This window comes from Protopterus annectens, chromosome 3.part1, assembly GCF_019279795.1.
Source record: "Protopterus annectens isolate FY-2018-M chromosome 3.part1, PAN1.0, whole genome shotgun sequence".
NCBI classification, from domain to species: domain Eukaryota; kingdom Metazoa; phylum Chordata; order Ceratodontiformes; family Protopteridae; genus Protopterus; species Protopterus annectens.
In genome coordinates this window covers 279,808,219-279,835,904 of record NC_056732.1, presented here as the reverse complement: position 1 = coordinate 279,835,904, position 27,686 = coordinate 279,808,219, and the positions used below count along the sequence as shown (strand labels likewise).

Genomic DNA, 27,686 nt, shown 5'->3' with positions numbered 1-27,686 from the left:
ATGTGGCTGATTAGTTTCATAGTAGCTTTGAGTGGTTTTATACGGTGTATCTGCATTTTACTGATGCTGACCAGGGATTACCTACACTCATGTGTGTTCACTCATGCAACAGTTACTACCTTCTGTGGTACAGTTTAAAGCATGGTACTACCAGTTTGCCTTTTGTTTGTATTTGTTTGAATCTTGGTTTTGTTTCAAAGGCACAATCACTGCATGTGTATGACTGCTTAAGGTTCACTTCTATATGATTCAGCATTTACACATGCATTGTGCTTCTGCATGGGTGCCATGACAGTCACCACTTTGCTCTTAGGAAGCATAACATTGGCATTGGAGACTGACTATGTGTACCATACTGTTAGCCCTGTTTGTGTGACTACTGTGATCCACGTCATTGGGGTTGATGGAATCCAACATGCATTGAGTGCAGGTGTTGGTAGATGAGGAGTCTTCCCAGTTCATAATGGAATAGTTGAGAGTAGCCATTATTATGGTTTTCTGTCTTAAACCTAATCTTCCCCATTACAGCACATTATGATAGTTGGGAAATCCGTGGCATGGTGGGTGATCTGTTGCAAGGTGCAATTTGAATTCCACTTTGGCACAAAGGTAGTTGCTCAGCAAAATGCATCTGAAGTTATGCAAGTGCAACTAGTCTGGTGGTGTACATATCCTTCAGGAATATGGACACACCTGCGGCCGTGTGTTCTAATAAAGGATAATGGGCAAGAGGTGAGGTATGTATTATAACATTGTCATGCAGGTGTGCTCTCCAGACTGTTAAAACATGTCTCAGCCACTGCACAGATATGTTCTCCATGTTAGGGATTGACATATGTGTGTCCATATAGTGTTTCTGACATGTATCATTGTGTAGCAAGACCTGCAGTTTATTGCTTGGCTATCTCTGTAACAACAGTGGACCCTCCCTTGAACCATGCATGATGAAGGCACTATAGGAGAAACATAAGCCCTAGGCAGTATCCAGATTCCCAGGGGTGACAGGTGCAGGCCCTGTCTGGCAAAGCATCATGGTCTGTCAACCATGTTATCCCAGGCAGACAGATACTGGATACCCTTTGACTTGCACCACTACATTAGACAATTGTGGAATACAATCCTTTTGTCTCTGTACTACAGTATCATTCTGGCCGATGGCAGAATGCTACCCAGGCCTTGGGACATACCTGCATGGGCTACAAGACCTGACAGTTCTTACATGTGTTTCCATGCAGTCCAGGCTACTGCATCACAGGTCCTGCACAACAACATGGAATATGCCAGAGCCATGTGTACAGTTCAAAAGGTGGTCTGAGTGTATGGGTATGTGGCTAATCATAGCAGACAGGCAGCTGACAGTATGTTTGCCCTTGTATAGGTTGGTGTGTAACATAGTGCTAGAGTTTGCATTCACAAATGAGTACTGTTGGGCATGTTTCCGGCCATGTGTTCTGAGGTGTGGCACAATTATGCAAACTATGTCCTACAGTTTGTGTATTTCGTTGTCTGTCTCTTCCAGCTTGGGAGGTCACTTGTTTGGTCAGATACTTACAAGCATCTGTGAATGTGTGTGATTTCTGGTAGTGTGTGTGGGTGTCCTTACTATGTTCTGGTAAGGGTATGTGTTGGTTGTGATGATGAGATGCATGTGTTAACTTACACCTCATGACTATCCAGTCCAGTCATGGCTGTAGACTGGGCTGCCTTCCAGCTTACCCCTGTAGCAGCATCCCAAACAATGTGTGGGGTGTGGTGTTAGGTGGGTTTGGCAGTGTACATGGCATAGAGATTACATTCCCCCAGGATGGCCACATACACAAAGCTGACATTAGTAAACACTAGTAGCTGTCTAGTGTACATGCCTGTATGAGCATACAGTACTACAAGTACCAAGTACTGTATTTAGTTTACTTATTGCTTATGAAGATGTTTTAGACAGTGATGCTAACATGTAAATATTTGTGTTATGGACGTGAATGATCACTGGCTATTACAGAAACATTGTAGCTACCTTTAAAAGCAATCTTCCTCTGAGGAGCACATCACATCCTGATAGTTGATTACAGATTATGCAGGTGTCTACAGGTCTATTTCCTTCTCTGGGTATATACTCACATATCCACCAGGACCATGAGCTCTGTTGGGCACAGACACCCACTTTCCAAACAGAGTCATGTATCAATAGACTCTGATGCCACTATCAGCATGATGAGGATATAATCAGATAGTGTAAGCCATCACCTATGAAGCGGCTATTACACATGGGCAGCAGTCTCCTACATCTTACACTCCTACTGCAGATGTTACACTGGAGTTAAAGATGATAGGCAACCTGTTTCATTACCAGTACTGTGCACTACCTTACATACAGTATGTGCAAGCGGCTGTTAGGTTGGCAATGAGAGGTTAGGCTATACAAACCTGGTAGTTCAACCAGTGTGTCTCTACTCTCAATATCCACTTTATGTAGGTGTGCAGATAGCCATTTGGCCCAGCCCTGTAACAAGGGTCACTACACATTTGCATAACATGTACACATGCACAGCTGTTATTGTTTGCAAACGATACTAGAGGTCCATCCCTGTAACAAGGGTCACTACACATTTGCATAACATGTACACATGCACAGCTGTTATTGTTTGCAAACGATACTAGAGGTCCATCCCTGTAACAAGGGTCACTACACATTTGCATAACATGTGCACATGCACAGCTGTCCTTGCTTGCAAACAATACTAGAGAGGTGGATATTACATGTGTTATGTGCATCGATAGTTACCTAGCTCTTTCAATTATCTTTGCTATCATGCTGCTAAACTGTCAGATGAATGCAAGTGATATGTATCCTGTTATTGAGTGTTGTAATTGCCAACAGACATAACTACTGTTTGCATAACATAACAGAAATGCTATGTAGAATGGAACACAGATCTCCCTAAAATACTCTACAATACACAGTTATTGGCACAACATCCCACAATGCAAACCATATTTGCACAGTAAGCCCACCTTTGACATGTTCATCTTACTTATACACCCATACATATGTCGACTGTTACAATATATCGACATATACTATCCCCTGTTATAGCACATACTTGTTGGACCAATCCTGACAATGACAGTGGCTGGAAGCGAATTGGTGAGTTTCAAGCCCATATCATCCCTTGTGGTGTATGAGGAGTTTGCCTTGTGACCTACAGCAGTACACACATAGAATACTACAAGCATTACTACAATACATCACTACAAGATAGCTACTTCCACTATATGCACTGATTACACTGTAATTCTTACAGAACAGGTACGACATACACAGACATACTACATGTTATACATACCTTCTTAGTAATTGGAGGTGTTATTGACTAGTATAATACTCGTTTTCGGTTTGTCTTTCAGTGTTTTGTACTGTCCTACAGGTAGATACAGATGGTTTGAATGTGTGACAAGGCAACCTTTTATAGTTACAGATCAGTAACATGTGCTATCCCAATAACCAATTGGTGTTCCTAAGTAGCTAATTACATGCACATCAGCTGCACTGCTACTGCCTTAGCCAATACCATGGCAACAGTGGAGTATAACTGAGTACTGCACTTGGGATTGTCCCTTTGCCTTACTTGTGAGGAATACAGCCTGGAGGTGTTGTTTGGAATCTATTGCAACAGCAGTATGGAGATGAACAGTAATATATTGTGTGTAATGCCTAGGGGATTTGGTCTAAATGTGAGTACTGCTGTTATATTTCTGAACATTTTATTTTTTATTTATTTTATTTATTTATCATTTGTTGACCAGGAATGTCCGACTAGGTTCCACAGAGCCTGTTTTCAGCGGAGGCCCAGGGAGAAATGCTCCAGATGCATGTCTTTGGAATGTGGGAGGAAACCGGAGTACCCGGAGGAAACCCACGCGAACACAGGGAGAACATGCAAACTCCACACAGAAGGCGCCCCAGCCGAGAATCGAACCAGAGAACCTCTTGCTGTGAGGTGACAATGTTAACCACTGCACCACTGTGCATTGTTACTTGTGCAGGGTTTGTCTGTACCTAATACTTCTGCATATGTTTCAGTCTGGCCAGGATGTTTGACCAGCTCAAATCTACATAGCTATGTATATAATGTTAGGGGGTTTACAGTGTGCTTACCAGACATATTTAGTTTGGTGTTAATGTGTATCATACTGTGCTGATAATCAGTACTCGGTAACACTTCCTGGTGTACGAACCTTTCAACCCTCTCAAACCGGATTAGTTCATACAAACCCTGTAACATCAACAGCTGTTCAATTGTATAACAGCAACTATTTCACATATGGCAATGTTAGTGTGTCTGTTTCCAGGTATGTTAAGGTTTCAGCAGATGTTGTACAGTAGTTGAAAAATTGTTTATGATATGACAGTATGTATTGATGTAATTATTTTGGTTGTGGGGTAGATGTTGGTGGGTATACATAGCAAATGCAGGTGTGTAGGAACCCCTTTTATACAACTTCTATATGTGTGTGGGTGTTCTTTCCCTATGTGAACACCTATCCCTTATTAGACTAATACTATGGTAATTGCAGGCTGATTAATTAAGACACTGTTAAATGCTTCCTGTATAGCATGCAGGTACTGTTAGTCCTTGAATCCTTCTAGCAATACATCAGAATGTAATAAAGTTTTGCTAAATGAAAGTTGTCTGTGTATTTCTGACATGGATATTTGCAGTCATTGCATTTGTGTTGGTGACAATGTCCATAGAACATATTTGTAATAGTGTATTGGCATATACTCTTCATATGTTATGTTCATATTGTTTGGGGGGGGGGGCGGAATGTGTGAATGCTATGGTTCATGTTATACTCAGATATGAACACTTCGGATGCTGTCTACACACATGTATGTATGTGTGTGTGTGTATATATATATATATATATATATATATATATATATATATATATATATAAATAAATAAATAAATAATGTATATATGTGTATATGTATATAGATATGATATATCTTATTGCATACGTTTATCTGTACCTCCATAGATACGTAGGTGTTTTTAACCTATCTATATATCTACATATATATGTAGATCTGTATATATCGACATGTCTTAATGTATCTCTCTCTCTCTCTTATATATATATATATATATATATATATATATATATATATATATGTATATATATCTATATATGTATGAGCATACACCTTTCATTGAGTACATGTCAGGTTGTCCTATTTCAACACATTCCTCCCTTTTGTGTTTTAACCTGTCTGCATACACAACAGGGATAGGTACATCTCAGGTAGCTTAGTGTTAGCTTACTCTGAGGATGGAGTACATGGTTGCGGGTTCTAATCCTGGAAGTTGTTATTATTTTACCTCTCAGAGTAGGCACTGGTAGGGAAAGTGTGAATAACGCACATTTAAGCGGTTGTAAGCAGGTTTGCCTGTGGTCTGCGCAACGTTAGGTAAAGGTTAAACCTGTGAAGCGCTTCTCCCTTTACCATGTTTCAGTGCCGCTTACCATCGCGCAAACCCGTGGAAACCTGCTTACAACTGCTTAGTAGTGTTTTAATCCACCTGCATCCAACAGCCCTTATTCTGGCTGTCAAAATAACTTAACAGCCCTTGCAGGTCTTGAACCTGGGACCATGAACACCACAGTCACTGACTTTACCACTAAGGCATCTGAGATTTGTACAAATGTTATGGTGTTTACAATATACATTTTACTACAGGCATTCCTCACTACTGAAAACAATTGTGACAGTCAGTTGGTGTACATATGTCTGATACATGTTAATGTTCATATGTTTGTGAAATTAGGTGTTGCAATGTGACATGACAGGGTATATTATGAATGAGAAAGGTTCTTGTTTTGTGTCCTTTTTATATTGTCCCCATACTCCATGTATACCCCTCCAGTTCACTTATTGAACATCCAACCCAGGCTCTCCTTGATGCATAATTTCATTACCCATCATTCCTCCCCCACCACAATCTCCACATACACAACAACCATCCTTTCTATGGTGAATTAGGTTAATATTAATAGTTATAATACCTGAGCTGCATGTGTTTTGTGTACACTTCAATTCCTTTGGAGTGCTTCTGTGTCACGAAGTGTGTTCATAGATGTTTATATATATGGCTATTGATGTAACTGTGTAAGATATAGCTACATATATATATATATATATATATATATATATATATATATATATATATATATATATTTATATTTATATTTATATCTATGTGCAGACATCACTGACATGTATATATATATATATATATATATATATATATATATATATATATATAGATAGATATATATATATATTTCATATTAATTTGTAACAGTAATACATATGTGGACTTGAATGAGTTGGTCCACAAAGTACATTGCAATGTACTGTACATATGTACACAACATGACTGTCCCATTTGTGATCATTACAGTGGAATGCATATGGTATAAGGTGTAGTCTAAAGACTGTGAAACATGTATACACCTCGGATGGCTTAGTGGTAAGTCCCATGACTATAGTGAGCATGGTCCAGGTTTCAACACCTGCGATGCTTTAAAATGTTTTTACTCCAGAATAAGGCTCATTTAAGCAGTTGTAAGCATGTTTAAAAGTGTTTGTGTGACATTATGGCAGCGGTTAATCACAGTTAAACAAACTTTGTAACGTAAAACCTGTGCGCGCAAACACGGCCACATCCACTAACTACTCAGGATATATACATTTCAGTGAAGTAACATCTCACTATGTGCTGACTTAACATTACATTCTCTGTTGACTTTACTCTCCAGCACACATGGGTTTATATGGGTGTTTTGAATGTTTATTATACAGACGATTACTACCTATATATGCAAGCTGTGGTTAAGGTATACTTTTTAACATGATAAACATCCCTGACTTTATTGGGATTGGGACCTCGAATGACAGATACTATGCAGATGCTGTAACCACTACACTATTGACATTAATGTTGCTTCCGCCTATTTCCTATTTAGATGATTTCTATGTGTAAGCGAGGGTAAGCAAAGGGTGGAGGGCCCCAAACCCACTGAGCTTCACTTACTCTTGAAATAACAACATATAACAAATGTAATGTGAGACAATAAATTACATTCCTAACTACATTAGGCACTGACACACTTCAAGGGAAACCTTGTTGTGAGAATGGGTAACAGAATATACACCCCTGGGATCATGTGTCCCAGAACCATACAGCCAGGGGGAGGGGAGCCTGTCCAGTCTGATAGCTGCGAGACCTGTTGGGGAAATTGAATGGTGTTGAATTGTCACATTAACATGCTCTCTTTAGATCACTAAGTGCCCCTATCACCCTCCACCACCTCAGTCTTCAACAGCTTCCGGCAACTCTGCCTGAAATTGCTTTATTGGCTATGCTTGACAGAGGCTCAGTTACTTCTTCAATGGTGCAGAGAAAGCCAACACACTGTAGCTATGTTTCTAATTGCCCTTGGGCAGATAGGTAGTAGGCTGTCTGTGAACCACTAAAGTGCAGGCCATCATAGCCATAATATGTGAATAAACAGACTTTCAGATCACAATATACAGTGAGAAATTACCATGTAGTCAGGAAACAGTTAAGTACAGCAAGAACATACAGAACACTGATACTTAGTCACTCCAAAAGCCTATCTTGGAAGCTAGAAGACTTGTATAAGTTTCAGGCTTTCTATTGCTTACCAGTAGGTTACATACAGGAGAGATGAGAAACAAGCACAGATGGAAAACATGCATGCAACAATACCATTCCGGCATATGTGTCAGCCTTAGGCTTTGGAATACTGGCCAAGGCTATTGGTGCCCCCATGGTGCCTTTTTTAGGAGATTCTCAAAGGTGAATACCAACTCAGTAAACAGAACAATAGCAGAATCAATGAGGGTTATGCTACTCAACACCAGGGGCTGTGATCACAACATGCATGCACTCACAGCACTCCTCAGGATGGACAACGTCAACATCTGTGCAGTAACTGAGACCTGTCTTAAGGCTCCTGAGAGCACACCAGCACTACCAGACTACAACCCATGACACACATTTCAGCCATAGAACATGGACTGACACAGACATGGAGGGGGTGTATCCATATTCATCAGGGATACATACACCTCCAGGTTAGTGGGGCAGCATGATACCTCTGAGATCATCCATGTGCAGCTAACATCAGCCACAACTGCAATGTAAACTGTGGCCTGCCACGGATCACCCTCCATGACCCAGGACCACCACTTCACCTACCTGGAGCCAGTGGAGAACATGAGAGTCGTAATGCACACCCTAGCATTGGTCGATGTCAACTACCCTACCATTAACTGGGAAACGTACTCAAGTACTCTCTTCCAGGCCCAGCACTTCCTGGAATTTATCACCTCATATTCCCTGTATCAGGTGGTAACCTCCCTAATGAGGCGCAGAAACATACTAGAAGTGGTCATCACCAACATGGGCAACAGGTGCACCACAGCAGAGGTTAACCAGTCACTGGTTAGATCTGAACATGAACTATTCACTGTTTCCACATCCAAGCATCTCCCCCACCCACAGAAACCACCGTGTATACCTTTCCTACAGCTAAATGTACAGTACTAGTGACAGGGGTGGGGGGTTTCGCAGCCCCCACGCTAAGGGGAAACACTGCTCAAGATACAGACAGATTTACAATTGCAATCTATAAGCACCTACACGGATGCATGGATCATGCCATCACTGGTAAACCAAGACTCACTCCTCCTAGACAAGGACACCAGTCTGGTGGACCTCTGCAATAAACAGACTATACTACAGAAGTAATACAGTGTTCTAGACAAACAGCAAATCCTATGAAGGGCAAACATTAGTGACCACTATTAGTATGATACATAGGTCCCTCATAACATCATCCAAGGCTAACATCAGCAGGAAAATACGCAAGGATTTGAAAGATAACCACAAAGCCTTCTTTGGCTATGTCAAGGATCTGAGTGGTGACACACAGATTTGCACTGTGTGTGAATTATAGCACAAAATATGCTGATCCTACTGATATCACCAACATTCTTGGAGATACATTCAGTGCATACTTCACCCCCTAAAGAGCCCACAACACTACCCGAAAGGTACAGTGTCCCACACATCAGAGACACACAGGTGGAAATGGCCCTCTCTAACAGCAGAACACAGCATCTATGGAGGCAGATGTTGTCCCAGACTGCATCTTGCAAACTGTACAAGACAACCTGACCCCCCCCCCACTTAATTAAGCTTTCCTACCTCAGCCTCTCCACAGGCTACATGCCCATACAATGGCACGTGGCAACAGTTATTCCACTCCATCAAGGTGGAATCAAAACTGACCATGGTAACTATACCACCCCATAACTCTGACTAGCCTAGTCTGCAATGGTATGGATCGCATCCTCGTGGCACTCATTAACAAAGACATTGGTAACCTCCGAACATGTGACCCAACCCAGTTCAGCTTGGTTGAGTGTAGTTCATGCCTACTGAACCTGTTTGACGTCTTACATACAGTCACCAAGATGTTAGATGACGTGAGAGGTGGTTCACACATACTACCTCGACCTCGCCAAGGCTTTTGACACCATGCTCCACTCAGGTATTATTGATAAACACACCAGCCTGTACATACACCCATACATCACAGGTTGGGTTGCCAATGGGCTTACACACAGAACCCACATGGTACGACTAGCGGTCTCCAGGTCCAACTCTTGACCAGTCACGACTGGTGTCCCACAGGACTCAGTCCTGGGAGCCCTACTGTTTGGCATATACTTCTCATAGGTACAGGCAAACACAGGTGGACTACAGCAGACCATGTTTGGCAATAACTGCGAACAGTGAGCCATGACCGATAGACCAGCTGACACAGACATCCCTCAAGGGGGCTCACAGAGTCCGACACAGGGTGTCAGTGTCATGGCCTCCAGCCAATTGCCACTAACTGCATGGTCATTCCATTGTGGAATGTTAAGCACCCACATATTAACACATAAGTGGCAGCCACTTTAATACAGACAAGGTAATGGGGTATCTAGTGACTAATGTAGATAGTGATCTCCCCTTTGACAATCATATCTCCAAAGTAGTTAGGACATCCTTCTATGTAGGCCATCTGATTACTAAAGGTTTCCCATGTAGACATACTGGGGTTATAGTGCCTCTTTACGCATCACTCATCAGTCCCATCATAGGGTATAATAACCCATTTGGGATGTACCTCAGAAGACACTTTTAACAGCTGGAAGGTCCACGAATGTACCTCGCCAAGGGGATTACTGGCATCAAACATATGCCCTATTCAGCCAGACTGAATAAACTCCTGCTTTACTCAGTGGCATCTCATTTCCCAGAGATGATCTCTGCTGGCCAACACAGCCATGTCGAACTCAGGCTTAATGGATATGCTCCAATTATGGGAATCCATGTCACACTGAGCCACACACTGTAGTGAGCTGAACCTTGCCACAACAATAGCTGGAAGATGCTGGAGGGACGGATTCCTGTCACAGACACTCCCCATACTTTGGAACAACATCCCTAACTACATTATACAGAGCCCCTCACTAACACTCTGCAAGGGAAACCTCGAAGAGTTGATCGGTAACAGTAGATGCACCCCAGGGATCCCGCCATTGGCTCTGCTCCACAGAGGGACAGTTAACGATTCAATGGGGTGGCAAAAGCTGACACATTTTGGCTAGGCTTATGAATGGCATCTGGCTTTTGGCCAAGTACCTACCTATGAACCTACACATACAGTATCAGCATATGCTGATAGCTTAATTTACTGTTCAGGTGTTGACTTACCTTGTGCCAATGGCAGTTGTGTGTGCAATAGCTGAGGACTGCCTGTGTTGGATGCACACAGTAGACTCCCTATACATGACAATTTACAGGTAGTCTTGTGTGTGTGCCATCCATGTTTACTGTGTGCACAGGTGGAGAAAGGTGTCAGTCCCTAGGTGCCTACACTCTCAGTGTGTGTGCTATACGTTCCTTCCTTGCCAAGGCATGGCCATACTGGGCATGCCTCTGTCTGCCTACTGGGGCTGGCTCAGGGTGTTCATGGTCCGAGTACCTCTGTGCCTGTGGGACCCTTGGCAATGGTGGTGGGCTGTGAGGGCCTTCACCATTCTGTCCCTGCTGCAGCTGTTTCCGCAGGATCGTATTGTGTAGCATGGCACATACTATGAAGATGTGGGCACACGTGCCTGGAGAGTACTGCAAGGCTCCACCAGATATGTCCAAGCAATGGAACTGTGATTTCAGTATCCCAAACACACGGTCTATTATGATTCTAGTTTGTGCGTGTGCCTCATTATGGCATTCCTGCATGGGTGTGTGTGCATTTCTGATGAGAGTCATCATCCACGGTTCCAGTGTATAGCCAGCATCCCCCACCAGGTGGCCATTTGGGATGCCCCCCCTGACGAATAACTGATACAGTTGTGAGGCATGCCAGATGTGGGAGTCGTGATAGCTTCCAGGGCTGCCAGCACACACATCCATGATAATGCCCTGGGCATTGCAATTGACCTGGCCGTTGATGGAGGGGTATCCCTTGCGGTTTATGTAGTGCCTACCCTGCTCACCAGGTGGTGACTTGATGTGTATGTGCATGCAGTCTATTGCACCCAGTACCTTCAGGGATTCTACCACACGGTGGAAGAGACTTATTGCTGGCCAACTCCTCCTGCATTCGGGGGAAGTATATGTGCTCATTGGCATGTGGTAACATGGTATTCAGGAACTGGTGTAGTACCCTGGATGCTGATGCCTGTGAGATCCCCATGATATCCCCAGTTGTTCTTTGAAAGATACCTGTAGCTAGTATTCTCAGGCTTACACATACTTTTGTATCCACTGGGATGGGTTCCCCTCTGTTTGTTCTGGCTCTGAGGCGTGGCCGGCACAGCTCCACAAGTTGTTGTAGGATGTCTCTGTCCACCCTGTAATGCTCTACTATCTCCAGATCATGTATCACCTGGTAGGTTACCCTGGGTCTGAACACTCTCCTCATCCTCTGGTGCCTGAGGTGGTCATGTGCATCATCCTCCACAGCACCGTCAGTCTCCAACACATGCTGGTGGATCAAAGCTATGGCAGCCCCTAACATGTACATACTAAAAGTTCCCCATCTGTATACACCACTGATGCAGAGTGTATGGGAATACACAAATCTGTGTGAGGTGCTTTCACACTTTATACTATTGTGGTATGGATGCTGCTGATGCTATTGGGTGTGTATGATCTATTCCAGCTGCAGAGTGTCTTAATTATGGGTTTTACAATGAGTACTGCAAGTGTGGGGCCTTTACTGGGGAGATATGCTTGCCTGCCTTGATTAATCTGTTGCCCTTTAATTCACTTTTAAACCTGGATCCCCTCCCATTATCAGGCATGCATCCACCTGCTGTCTTTCTTGTTTTGTACTTTCCCTACCTAGTCATGGCAACATGTGTCTTGTAGCTGATATACTGCAAATTGGCTTTGTTCTACTTTGACACTTCACAGTTTTCTTTGCAGTACAGCCCCTTCCCTTTCCTGTTCTGCAGGTAGCTGCTTGCAGCCTTGTTAGCTGTTGTCAATGGCCCACTGTAGGCTCCTAGGTGTTAATTAGTCATTTGTACTCCAATTTCCCTGCTGCAGCATTTCCTTATTTCTTTCCTATATTCTTCCTGTTTCAACTGCAGTGCGTGCCGCACAAACCCGTTTACCCGTTTGTGTGTTTGGTTGGCTGTCATGGCTCTGATTTTATGTTTGCAAAAATGTAAACCGTTTTCTACAGTTTACATTTCTGCATGCTTACACTATGCCTGCACCACTTCCTGGATCACTACATACCTTCCTTTGTATGCTACACTGCTGCACATGCGGTAATTAGCATACAGGGCCCGGGAGTTGTGCGTGCGTAGTGTACGCAGGTAGTGCATGTGGGAACAGCTCATACCTGGATCGCTCGGCAGCCATATTTGGTGTTAGAATGCCGACGCTACACCTGCACCAGGCGCAAGCTTTATGAATCCTGGGGAATGTTTCATGCTGAGAAGTTAATCAGTAATCTCATGAAATTAAATTCTATAATTTTAGTATAAAAGCTGAAACAACTTCAAGCATCCTCTTTGCAAGATCTTCTGATAACTCCCAAACTCAGGCAACAAGAATTTAAAATTGTTAGATAATATCAAAATTAGCAACACCTGCGGTTTGTAGTGATACTTAGAAGACTTCGAATTAAGAACAGAACCGGGGTGGTATGAAGCAGCAGGTTTCACAAAAACATTGTGGTGAACATATAAAAAATATGTTTCTAAGTACCAAAAAGTGCCCTTTAAAATATTTTACATAAGATTTCGTCCCAAGTAGATGTAACTAATCCTCTGCATTTTGTATTCCCTAAAAGTGTTGTTTCCTCTCTTTTTACAAACAAGTTAAATATATATATATATATATATATATATATATATATATATATATGTGTGTGTGTGTGTGTGTGTGTGTGTGTGTGTGTGTGTGTGTGAGTTTGTGTGTATGAAAAAAATGTTTTTTCTTTTCTAAATCTTCTAAATGTTGTGCTGCTAAAAGTATGCCATACAAGATCATTTTTTAAATGTTTTAATCAGTAAATAAACCCTTTTAGCTGATTTTGTACTTTATAATGCTGAATCCCTTCCCCTGAAGGTAATTAGCTTAAGACATCCTGAAATATATAGAATGAGTATAACCATTCATTTGCAGCTCAGATGACAAAATTGTGTTTGTGAAAAACATGAGCCTCTTTGTATTACCTTTACAGCACTTTTTACTACAGCTTGAATTGGATTATTCTCACCAGTGCCAGGCTAATAAGCCTGCCTGTAATCATTTCTTGTCAATATAATGCAGAGATGAACAGCGTGCATAAGCAGACGATGCCCTCTCTGACCATTAACCTTTCATATGTCAGCCATTAATTTATACTCTGGTGCATTTGTGGGTTATTGTTATTCTCGTTTCTCCTTTGTAGGAATTCCCTAACGGGTTTTGTTACATTCTGAATTCTGGCATTCTTCGCTGCTGCCTTCTATACAGAATGCTTATTCCAGATAAATCTAATTTTCTAGTTTTATTAAGGTCCTACCCATCTGCACATGAAACATTTTTTGTTATATATGTGTAGATGTTATTATGTCCATCCGTCATTGCATTTCACATATGTTGATACTGCATAGCAAATTTTTTGCAAACTAGTTGGTCTATAGCATTTGTTTAATCTTGCAATACTTCTTTGAACAGGCTTTATACTAAAATCACCGATGTAGTTATAAAACATATAAAACATTCTAGACCACCCACCTCACAGAAAATTGCCAACATCCTACTTTGAAAATATTACAATCCACTCATGTATGACAATATCCTGTAAAGCTCTAAATTTCACATGACTGTATTGACTGTGGTTACCATGATGCCCCCCCCCCCCACACCATTGAAACATGTTGACTTGCTGAAGGACATTTTGTTGAATGTTATTAAACTGAATTCATATGAATGAAAAACAAAACTTTTTTTCCAGTGGACAAGCTCCCCTGCACCCCTAATTAGGGGGAGGACCCATGCTTCCAAGTTATATATACTCATTTCAGGTTATAAAGCAGGAATATCAGTGATCACTAGAAGTGGTTTTCAGGGATATATATATTCACAGTAACAATAGTCACACAAATAGAAGCCATACTGTCAGCTATCATCCAGTATTAGCTACAAACAATACTAATCTCAATCGATGAAGGGGTGGGGGATATCTGTCACTACAGATGTAAGAAAAGGAGAATAAAATAAATAATTAAGAATGAAAAATCAAGAGACACTAAGGTGTCAAAGGAATCATCAGTGTCATTTCTATTTATGAATATGGCACACCATTCCTTCATTTTCTAAAGATGATATCATGCTTGCATCACCTTTTTTATAGGCACTTCATTTATTTATGAAATCTATTTCCATAGTCTAGGCAGTTTCATAATTATGCATATTTTCACTATAACTGTTTTCTAGATTTTATGCAGCTACACAAAGGCTCATCACTGATATACAAACATCATACTTATTTCATTCTTTCTTATGCTACAAGTGTAGCTGCTTATGTGATACAGAATGTTTATTATTTCTATTTCTGTATTTTAAAAAAGTGGCATAGACCTATATGCGTATGATTTTCTTTGTTTATTTTTATTCTACATAGCCACATATTTGCGGTGTTTCCTAAAATTATTATATTCTCCTTCAGCAATTATCCAACTGCATATCCAGGGTACAGTGATACAAACTAAACTACTGACTAAACTGTATTCATTCTTCAATGTTCTTTTCTGCTTGAAATTTCAAATTTCATTTCATTACATTGCGAACACCCCCCCCCCCAAAAAAAAATGTTCATGATGACCTCCTTGTTAGTATATTGTCTGACTGCATAAATAATATTCCTATTAGATAATTCTTTATTAAGTTAAATTCACCTTTTTACTCATAAACATGTCCTGTTTATCTTATAACTTTATTTCCTTCCATCAAACACGTAAGCTTTCATCAACGAATCTAAACTCTTTTCCTAAAAATTTCCAACTTTTGTTTCTCATAAGAAAACCTGCCATATATAGTTTCTTTTGCCCAAACATATATTTTCCCCAGTTCACCTCTAAACCCAACTACTCAGTTACTCTTAGTTGTTTTTGTTTTCCCATATTATAATATTACAACTACTATAGTCTGTAAAGAAACAACCACATATAATTTTGAGATTCATTAGTGCAAGCCCTGAAACTGTGACACTGAATGTTTGAAAATGCAGACTTACGTATATCAAGTATGAGGTTAGTTTGTGTTCACTTTTCTATGAGGTATACGACTCCTGGAAGTTAGTATATAAAAATAATAGGGCTGAGGGGATGCAGTCCCCACTTTGGAAGATGCCGGAAGTTTTTTCCGCTGCAAAAAAAAATAAATCAAAATTAAAAGAATACAACGATCGTCCGCATCTGCTCTTCTCCTCTATTTTCTCTCTCTGTTTACTTTTTTTTTTTTTGTTTAATTAAATTCTGGGAGTTGCAGTTGTGAGTTTTGGAATTATAATTGGAAGACCTAAAAAAAGCCTTGTTATATTAACAGAGCAGATAAGCTCCTTTACTTTCCAAGTAGTAGAGTATTATAATATTGTAAAACTAATTAACATGGACCAAACCATTTTTACCCAGATATACCTAAAAATCATAAGTGAAGTGATTGGGCTAAATAAAAACTGCTTCACGAACACAAAATAAGTGGTATAAGAGCTACCACAACATTATTCTTTATGGTTATAGTTATTACTTCCTGAGCTCCACCTTTGAGGTCATAATTATTCATACACACCTTTAGAATTATAAATTACTGGTGAATGTTGTTATACTAGATATATCTTCACCATTGGTACATGAAACAGTGACTGGAAAAGGGACTCCTTTCCTAACCAAAAGTTTCCTATCCTTTCACCATATTTTATTTTTTGACATCATTGTTCATATACATAGCCCATAAAGGAGTATATTAATTGGACATTCATGCTTTATCTCACTATAGATGTAACTCAAGGGAAAATAAAAAAAAAACAGGTCTCCTCTAGAGTCATCCTAGAACCCATGTACTCCTCTATCCTAATGGTGAGTTCCAATTGTCTATGACATTGCCATAAAATTCCCGAATTTGAATATTTTCAAGAAGAGGAAAATAATCAGAGTTTACAGGATTTGGCATTGTGAATAAAGCACTCTTTTATGGTAACCTGTACATGTTATTTACATGTACAGATGTTATTTTGCTTTGTTTAGACTCAATTTTAATTTTGAATTTACAAAGGACTTTAATACCTTTCAGTAAATTACTACTATGCAGTGGAATGACAGGCTCTCTTCCCAGCATATCTCCACCTATGGAATAAATTACCCCTGCATATTAAGCAAAGAAATATACTAGATACAGTCAAGACTAATCTTAATTTGATGGAGAGTCACGTATTCCCCATGGGCATATCCTGTGGGTCCTTTCATGAGGCAGGATATAATTCTTCATGTATGATGTTCTAGCTAGGCCAAAAATGGTGTGATGTCTGTAATGTCTACCTATGGATTATAAACCTATATTGATATATTACATGTTTTTATGGAATTCTGCAATGACTGTTATTTGCATTCAACAGTCATTGGAATAATACACTGAATATTATCTTATGACAATGGCATTGTCAAATATGCAATAAATGCCTATAACTACATATCAATCCCTTTCCATTATCTTCCAGTATCAATTAAAAACTTGAATGTCATACCTTGGCAAATACTTTTGCAACTATGACCCTGCAAGAACCCTGCATTTCTTCCTCTAGTATCCCATTAAACTCCCTAGTAATTCCTGGAAACCTGTTTTTATGTGTTTCTCCCATTTTATGCATACAACATTCTTTGTCTGCTTATCCAAATGTTTTCACTGCCCTCTGCCACTCACCACCCCCACCCCAATGGTCTTCAAAACCAGCTATGACTGTTCTTCATAAACATTGGATCCATTCATGAATTCTATGCAAATCTTGTGTTGTAGTTTTTTTTTTTTAGGCTGATTCTATTCCTCCAGCTGTTAGCTTTTTATCAGTTTTGTGCAAATGACACATGCACTTTCTTTTAAAATACAGCTTAGTGCCCTCTCTCCCCCATCTGAATATCAGCACAATGTGCAGTGTGCAATCTGTTTTAATTAATGTGGGCAATCCAAGTAATCTTGAGCTTCTTTAACTTGTACTAGCGTCTAAATTCAAATGTTTCTAAAACGTATTGCTAATTTTCAGCCTAGCTGATCCTATCAACAACTTCTTAATTCCTAGCTTAATACCAGACATTAAATGTAACAAAAGATGGGCAATATTGATAAATTGATTTGCAATTCTTAATCAGGTCCAGCACTGCTGTAAAACAGATGTGTAACAATCCTGATGACCACAGGCTATTTAGTCCCACATCATCTAGCTAATAATAAGGATCTGGTATGATTATAAGTGTTTCAAAATGGGAAAGAATGTCAGTCAATTAATTAATGGAGAACTCTGGTTAACTAGGTTTGTGAACTTATTCATGTAAATGGCTAGTGCTCTGAAAATTGTCAAAAACTAAATGCTATAACTGCAATATAGTTGAATTTGGTAAATGACACCCCCCCCCCTCATAGTTTATAGTATAGAAAACACCCCACTCCAAAATGAAATTATTGTGAGAGGCCTTGGAACATGGGCAGATAACGTCCCTCTTGTTTGATCATCATCTTTCAATAATGACTATGTACTCCTTTTATCTGGCACAGCTGACCTCAAAAGGTATTTCTGATAGATCCATATATAGCCTTACCCCTCTCAATTGAAAAGGCCCATCTTTGAATACAATGCCCCCTTTCGGATGTATGTTACTAAACACATTAAGCGCTAATACTCTGTTACTAAACACATTAAGTACTAATACTCTGTTACTAAACACATTAAGCGCTAATACTCTGTTACTAAACACATTAAGCGCTAATAAAAAAAAAGATCACGGGCTAGAAGTTACCAAGAGAAGCTGGAGGCCTTTTTCCAGTATACCATGCCTATAAACCCCTTAGGGGCAATCTTTGACTTGCATTCCAGGTTATTAGCAATCTGGCAGTCTAGGACCTCATATTTTTCCACAAATCAAGCAATCCAGCAAACAACAGAACCAGTGATCTGAACCTGCTACAGCAAATAAACATATCACACTGGACAGACAGATTTGTCATGCAATGACTACCCCTTATGTAGAACCATCTTCCTCTGCAGATCAAGCAATCCACCACACTATCTTCCTTTAAGAAATAATTAGACAATTGCATGGTTATCATTAGTCACCCTCCCCATATGACTGGCCTATCATTCCTTGAAGAAAGAGATAAGGTCTAATGGTGGGTAGTAACAAGGTATAAATGTTCTCATGACCCAGCTGATTTGTGCATTTTATGATTATATCATCCCATGATTCTGTTCCAGCCCACAACAGGAGCAGGCATAAATATTTGGAGTGGCAGTTTGGATCTGAACTTTGTTGCAGTATATTTACAATTGAAATAACTGAAGACAAAAAATAATAACTGGTTTGGCATATACATTTACAGGTTTACTTGTATAACTGATTTCATAACTGCCTATTGTTATTGTACAGAAGTTTGATGTTATGTTTTCTGCATCCATGCTTTGGATTTGTGTTCAATGGCATTTATATTTGATATACTTATTAGGATACAAGTCACAAACAGTAACGTTTAATTTTAAATACTTTTAGTATGCTTCAAGATGGCATGTAGATAAACAAGTGAAGAGATGACATTTTGATATACAAGTCAAGATACATATAAATGCAGATATATAATAGATATAGACATAGATGTAGATTTAGATTAACAACCAGATATAGATATAGGCTTATGTGTAGACTTGTGTATCGTTATGGGCAGAGATATAGATATAAGAATAGATGTGGATTGAAAGCTTTGAAGATAATTTTAGATTTGCAGGCTGTTGTCAAAATATCAATGATCACTATTCTTATAGACGTCTTTGCCTGTTATTTCAGAAAGTCAGTCTCAGACCAAGTCGAAGCCTAGCACAGCACCACATCTATCAATCACTTTTGAAATAACAGGTGGGTAATTAAAACATTCTATGTGGCATTTCAGCAAAAAGCTCAGAAAGGAATAATGTCCCTTATGGGGACTGTGTTATGAAGAGTTTTATTTCTATTAATTTTCTGCATTTTGACATATTCAGTTCCCGAGATGCAGTTTTAAAACAGATGGCATAATAAAGTATACAATACTTCTTTATGATTTATTTAGCTTTGTTGAAAAGCAATATATATTTTTTGTTTAGCTCAATACAAGTTTTATAGAAAGGGATGTCACTTTTCCGACATAGGATGGCCAAAAGCACTGTCTGAACTTTTCTGTGGTTGTTGTCATATGGAATTCAATTAAAGTAAATAATAACTCCTCTCCTCTCATATCTTACAGCTTCTTAGCCTATTTATTTAATAGCTACTGTTGCAAATGTTGCTGCTACATTAATCGTTAGATATGCACGACCCTATGTTACTAATGTATTCTTGAAAATTAAGGTGGTATTCATAGTCCCATAAATCACAGATCGATAACAGGAATCTGTGACTAGTGATACTGTCCATATATTTAAATGAACAAAATGTGAAGATGCTGCACTGTTTCTTTGAACTTCTGAGCCATGTGATGGAATGCCCACAGCAGTTGTGTACATCTGAAGCAGCATAAAATATGAAATTAGTGTAATTATGTGCAGAATATTCTGCATGCATATAAAATCACAAATGGTATCATATATTTTTGGCAAAATGCTGTGGGCAAGAGCCTGTGTGGATCTCTCAGGAATTTCCAAAAGATCCTATGCTGAGCTAAGCTGAGTACTCTGACCTGTAACTTATCCAAACTGTTTAAAGGTTTATTTTATTCACTGTAAAGTGTGTCTTTATATGAACATTCTGTTCTGGCTTTTATAAAGTTAGAAAGGGGAAATACATGACAACTAGAAATGGGGCGAGAAAAGACCAGGAAATTGCAAAATGTACATGTTAAGAGGATGGTGTTGAAGAAAGTGGGAGAGGAAGGGCACTATGTTTTGTGGGGATAGACCCAAATTTATTGCATTTTTTGGATGAAAGTACAGAATACAGAGCAGTCAGACAGAAGCAGTACACTGAGCTGCAGTGGAATGGGAACCAAGACATAGAAATGGCAGACAGATAAAAAGGGAGAATGAGGAAGTCAAGGAAGGGGTAGCAGCCCCCATTATGATCTGGAGGACCAAAAATATTACCTGCCTTTATGGACCTTGGTAGGGTAACCCTAGTAGTGTGGCAGTGGAGGTCTCCAGTGGCTCAGTGGTCAGAGTTGATGGTCAGTGAGTCATCTACATGCTCTAGGAGAGATTAGTATGAGTGCCAACACCTCCCCATGGCCCTCTAAACCGTAGCCTCTACCAGGTTCTGAAGCACAGTGCCCTGGCTTACAAGACACACCAGGGGACCCACAAGGGTAGAGTTATTGCCCTCATCCTATGAAGTTCTCTGTGGGTGGGTAGGGGAAATGGTAAGCATTCTGTCACCAGAGAAGCTTGCAGCTCAGTTGTCTTGGATACTTCTGGACCTGAAAAATGGACATAAAGGGGAAAGAAAGAAAAAAAAAAAGAAAAGTGGAAGAAAGAGATGAAAACAGCAAAAAAAAAAACTATGTTACATAGCGAATCCCTTTTTGTTAATGACAGAAAAGTAACCATTCTTTAATCAACAAGTGCCATTAAGTTACATAAAAATAAGTGTAAGGAGAAGCACCAGTGTGGAAATCCAGCAGTCACAGCTCAAAGTATCCACAGGAAAAATAGGCAGCAAACAGCAGGAAACAGGTGAAATAAAAAGTTTAATGCATATACAGACTAGTAAACACTTTTGCTATGGGACCATCGCTTCTTCAGACCCTAGTGAAACAACATCTTTACTAAACATTTATATAACACTGTCATAATACACAGACCAATCAAAAGCTAAAACTAATAAAACAATTAACTAGTTAAAGCTGAACTCACTAAAAAAATTGAACCCAGCAAAAAGGAAATAGACATTACTTTTTCCTTTTCCTTCTAGCTTTTGAAACAGGTTTAAAATGTACAAATTCATTTAAACCTAACCCCATATGAGAACATAGTTTGGCTGGGTTCCGTCAATATGTTTGAAGTTTCACTACTTCAAACTCCACTTCACCGAGTCCGCTTGTTCAAAGTTTTACTACTTCAGGGGGCTTACCACCCTGCAAAAACATGTATTAGTGGGTTATTTTTGTTTGTTTTGGTTGGCCCGGGGAACTAGACTTCAGCAAAAGTGCACTTTCATTTAAGTCGACTTTCGCTGAAGTGTAGGGTCTACTGCTTAATTTCGGAGAAGTGTATTTTTGATGATAAACAGTTTGGCTATCTATCTTGCTTCACATCTTTCTGTTTAATTTTCAATGTTACCCAACTTAGCATTCTCATATATAACATCTAACACAGTGAAAGAAAACCTATGTGCATTACCTTGCATCTGAATATGTTTAGCTAAGGCATTGGCAGTGTTAACTTTATTTATACAATATATATGGTGCCCGCTATGTTCATGAAACTGACGGTTGGTTTTTCCAACATAAAATGAGCTGCATTGCTCACAATTGGCTAAATAAACAACATTCATAGGGTCACAGTTAGCCATAACATTTAAAAAAAAATGATTCCCTGTCTGTGGATGAGCAAACTCATTACCCTCTCTAACATACTGACAAAAATTATAAGTGCCACACTTTTTAGTATTCTCTCCCCATTGTCCATAACCCAGATTACTAGGTAACACAACAACCTCTTTAAATTCACCATATTCCTGTAGTAAAACCTAGGAGATGTGCCAACTAATGCTTCAACAGATGAATCAGAGGTTAGAATTTGCCAGTTATTTTTAATTACATCAGAGACCTTATTTAATGTCACTGGAAAAGGTCATAGGGACTCTTAAAACATTGTCCCTTCTAACTTGTCTATGTGGGTCCTGGGGGGTGGTCGCAAAATAGGGTCTTCCAACACCCTTCCTAAGCCTGCGGGCACCACACATACTGTTAGCTATCTCAGTTCCATTATACCCCATAGCTTTAAAATCGTTCTTCAGGGTCATGATAAATTCCTCAAAATCCTGATCTTTAACATATAGCCTAGAGGCCTTTAGCATTTGTCCCCTAACCACATTCTCAAAGACATGGTTAGGATGTATACTGCTACGATGGACAAAACTTGGCTTGTAAATATCTTTCCTATAAAGGCTTGTAATAAGTCTTTTACTACCTAGCTCCCTCTTCACCATAACATCCAAATAGGGTATCTCAGTATGGGACCAAGTGCCAGTGAGGTGCAAAAAGTCTGAAGGGGAATGAAGGTTGCAAATAAATTAATCTAATTCCACTATGGTGCCAGTCCAAACCATAAAAAGGTCATCCACAAACCATCTGTAAAATTGTATTTGATGAGATGACCCCACCATCTCAAACCCACTAGAAACTTGCACTCCCATACTGCTGTAACATCATTGGTGTAGCTATTGGCACAAGATATGTCCATAGCTATGCCATGCATCTGATGGAAATATCTATTGTCGAATGTGAAATTGTCATTCTCTAAAACCATCTCAAGGAGAAATACAAAGAAATCAATCTAGCATCCAAATTGCTTCTTATTTCAATAAAATCCTTAACCATTAAAATACCCTGCTGGTTAGGTATCACTGTGAACAGTGATACAACATCAAGTATTACCAAAAGGTTGCTAGATGGAAACACATCATCCTTGGAAAACTCATACAAATCAAAAAGAAGTTGCTGTGTGTATCTTTTAACACAAAGATGTGTCCAACATCAGTCTCAACTTTTTCTCTAGCTAAATGGACATAGGTTCAGTGAGCCATCCCCCCAAGCAACTATAGGTCTAAATGGAGGGCGGCTCATATTCTTATGAATCTTGGGTAAACCCTGAAATAATGGAACAAAAAGTAAATCAACGTATAGGTACCTGTATAAATCATCAGTATTAGCTCCTTCTCACTTGGCATTATGGAGAAAACTATGAACACTACTAATAAAACCATATAAGTCAACCTTAGAAATACATCTATAGGTTTCACTATCAGATAACATGGCATTCAAGCTATTATAATAAAATTCATGGTTCATAACAACCACCATGCTCCCTTGTCAGAAGATTTTATCACAATACTTCGTTCATTCATAAGAGAATGCAAAACACGCCACTCTTCTGGTGACAAATTAACAAACCTGCAACCAGTTTTACCTTTCTGTAACACATTATAAATATCAGAGTCACACATTCTCAGAAACACTTTGAAAGTAGAATTATTGACATGAACAAATGTACCAGTTCACGAAATAAAACATTCTTGTCAGTACCAGTCTCTCTAAACTAACGTCAACATAATGTTTTGTGTAAACAGTTTCAAATCAAAAATAACATCCGCCACATTACAACCTTGTGATGGAATGAAAGATAAACCTTTACTCAAAATGGACACTTCTGCCTCAGACAATACCTTCGTAGATATATTGTGTATCAACGTTCATCCATCATGAGCCACATTCTCTTCAAACTGTTGTTCTCCTTTCCTTCACAGCTCTTTTTCCACTTCCTCCTCCTTCAACTGCATGAGTGTGAGCAGTTGCCCAACCCATGTGTTTTGATGGGCTGTGGCAGAGCCGGAAAACCCTGCCTCATCAAAGCAATGGCAGTTTTCCTTCTAACCACCAGTTGCTCAACAGTAGTAGTCATAGCTGGAGTTATCCCTCTTTGGTTAGTATTCACCTGGTTACCGATCTCATTGGGGGAGTGGTGCATACAGAGCTATCACTCAACACACTAGTTAATTTAGGAGAGCTACTTGGTGCTAATTGAGATAAGGTCATGTCATCATGGCCTTCAAATGCATCAGGGGATACTGCTGTATTCAATTTATCATTTGTCACAGTTCTTGGCCAGGAAAAAACATGATCACCATGAAAATCACTTAAATCATGGTTGTTTCTTCCTCTTACTGCTAATCAACTTCCTTTCACAGGCACTCACATTATCTAAAATCTCATTAATGGCCAGATCAACTTCATCTGGCAATATTAGTGTATAGAGTTCACTTTCTTGTCATTGGATATCAGCACAAAGTTCAGTTTCTTTAGGTAGAAAAAAACTCTATCAGCAATTGTAGGTAGCGAAAACTAGTCTCCAAATTAATGTTCTGCTAAGATGCTAATAATTCAGGGTAGCAAGTGCCGTGCAAGGGCATATTAAGAACCCTAAGGCCCCTTGGTATAACTTTAAACTGTATACAAGCTTCAAAATGCAGTCTTTGGGGTTGATAACATTTAAGTTCATACAAATTAATTTCTACAATCCTCAATTTAGGAGCAAATAACTTCCTTGCTTCCCCTTCAACAGTATTAGATTTATTCAAAGAGTACTAACAGCTCTATAAGGGGTTTGTATCAACATTTAGAAATGTTGTCATTGTGTTGTTTCTCATTATTAACTGCTCATGATTCATTGCAGTGTCTTTAGCTGGATTACCAAAAAATCCTTCAACATTGCCCTGCTGATAAAACCAAAAGTCCAAAATGTAAAACACAAAAATTCCACCAGCAGTAAACCACACTAGTAGCCAGAAATCAAAATTAAGTGTGAAGAGAAGCATCAGTGTGGAAACCCAGTAGTCACATTTCAAAGTATCCACAGGTAAAATAGGCAACAGCAGGCAGCAGGTATTTTAAGAGTCCCTATGACCTTTTCCACTGACTTAAATAAGGTCACTGATATAATTAAAAATAATTGGCATATTCTAACCTCTGATTCATCTGTTGAAGCATTAGTTGGCACATCTCCCAAGTTTTACTACAGGAATATGGTGAATTTTAAGAGGTTGTTGTGTTACCAGGATAAGTTGGGTAATGGAAAACAGGGAGAGGGTACAAAAAAGTGTGGTACTTGTAATTTTTGTCAGTATGTTAGAGAGGGTAATGAGTTTGTTCATCCACAGACAGGGAAGAAATATTTCTTAAATATTATGGCTAACTGTGACACTATGAATGTTGTTTATTTAGCCAACTTTGAGCAAAGTAGCTCATTTTATGTTGGAAAAACCAACCGTTGGTTTCCTGAATGTATTAGGGACCATATATATTGTATAAATAAAGGTAACACTGCCAAAGCCTTAGCTAAACATGTTCAGATGCTCATAGGTTTTCTTTTACTGTGTTAGGTGCTATATATGAGAATGCTAGGTTAGGCAACATTGAAAATGAAACAGAGAGATGTGAAGCACAATGGACAGACATACTACATTCTCATATGGAGTTAGGCTTAAATGCATTTGTACCTTTGAAACCTGTTTTAAAAGCTAGAAGGAAAAGGAAAGTAATATCTATTTCCTTTTTGTTGGGTTCACTTTTTTAGTGAATTCAGCTTTAACTAGTTGATTGTTTTGTTAGTTTTAGCTTTTGATTGGTCTGTGTATTATGACAGTGATATATTAATGTTTAGTAAAGTTGTTGTTTCACTAGGATCTGAAGAAGCTATGACTCCACAGTGAAAGCACTTGCCAGTTTCTATATGCATTAAACTTGGATTTATTTTATCTGCTGCCTACTTTACCTTTGGATATTTTAAATTGTGACTGCTGTGTTTCTTGAATTTATTTCACCTGCTGCCTGCTGTTTGCTGCCTATTTTTTCTGTGGATACTTTGAGCTGTGACTGCTGGGTTTCCACACTGGTGCTTGTCTTTACACTTATTTTTGATTTCTGGCTACTAGTGTGGTTTGTCCGCTGGTGGAATTTTTGTATTTTACAAGTTTCATAAAAATATTTAAGCAAAAGAAAGTGTCATTAAGCAATGTTACATATCTTGCAAGTGTTGCTGCTTAGTGTGTAAAAGGAATGAGTAAGTTGTTTAAGTTCTGCAATGAAATACTGTACATAATCTGCAGTGGAATATTTCAACAGTAAGTACTGACAACTCCTGTTTCAGTGACAGGTAGGCTTTCTCAGCAAAGTACACATTATTGATTTAGCTTATTTCTTTCCACTTTAGTGTCTCATTATAGTACGGCTACATAAATCATAATCACACTGTGTATGTTGACCACTTACCGATGCTCTGTCTATGACCCCCAAACATGTTGAAATCTGCTGTTTCATTATGCAATGTTATTTTATTTTATTTTTTTTACTCAACAGATTTTTATTTTTTTTTTATGTTTTTGAGTAAATTGTGATACAGTCACTATTAATTACAGATCAAGTTAACAGAAGTAGTTAATAATCATAACAATATGTACAATATTTACAAATGGTCCAATGAAAGGAAACAGAGAGAAAAAAAAACACATATGACATTTATAATTATATATTCCTTTAAGCTCACATTATTCCATGTCCCTTTTAAATTCATGAAGAGAAAGTTGTGTCTTTTTGTAGTGTGTCTATGAGTATCAAGACTCTATTCCAAGGGTTGTTAATCCAACGTCTGGGAAAAATTCTTTCTTCTTTAACTTTTATTTCTTTTAGTGCAGATTCCCTTAAAAGAGAAATGAAGTCTTCATAACTTGGAGAGATTGTGGATTTCCATCTTCTTGTTATACATTTTCTGGACACAGCCAGAATAGTCCATAAAAGAAGTTGATCTCTTTTATTAACAGTTATTAAGGCATCAACATTCAAAAAAAATAATGATTTTGTTAAAACAAATGTATCATTATAAATGGCTTGAAGAAATTTATTAATGTCATCCCAGAACTTTTTAATACAATCGTAAAATATATGTAACCAATCTGCTTCACAATTTAGAGTACATCTCCAACAAGTAGCTTTCTGATTAGGATTAAATTTAGCAATTTTGTTTGGGGTATAAAAAGCTCTATGCAAAAATTTCCATGTGAAGATTTTCCATATCTGGAAGTTAGAGGTTAA

At 38.9% G+C, this 27,686-nt stretch overlaps 1 protein-coding gene across 4 annotated transcripts in view; it reads left to right on the top strand.

Moving 5' to 3' along the window:
* Positions 1 to 27,686, top strand: part of THSD7A (thrombospondin type 1 domain containing 7A) — a 2,877,792-nt gene that overhangs the window by 1,390,048 nt on the left and 1,460,058 nt on the right. For 3 of the 4 annotated variants that reach the window (XM_044066751.1, XM_044066748.1, XM_044066749.1), the window contains exon 5: positions 19,697 to 19,765. The exons of the other annotated variant lie outside the window; for it this stretch is intronic. In XM_044066751.1, the coding sequence (XP_043922686.1) occupies positions 19,697 to 19,765 (69 nt within the window). The remainder of the gene's footprint in view (positions 1 to 19,696; positions 19,766 to 27,686) is intronic. 4 annotated transcript variants of the gene reach the window in all.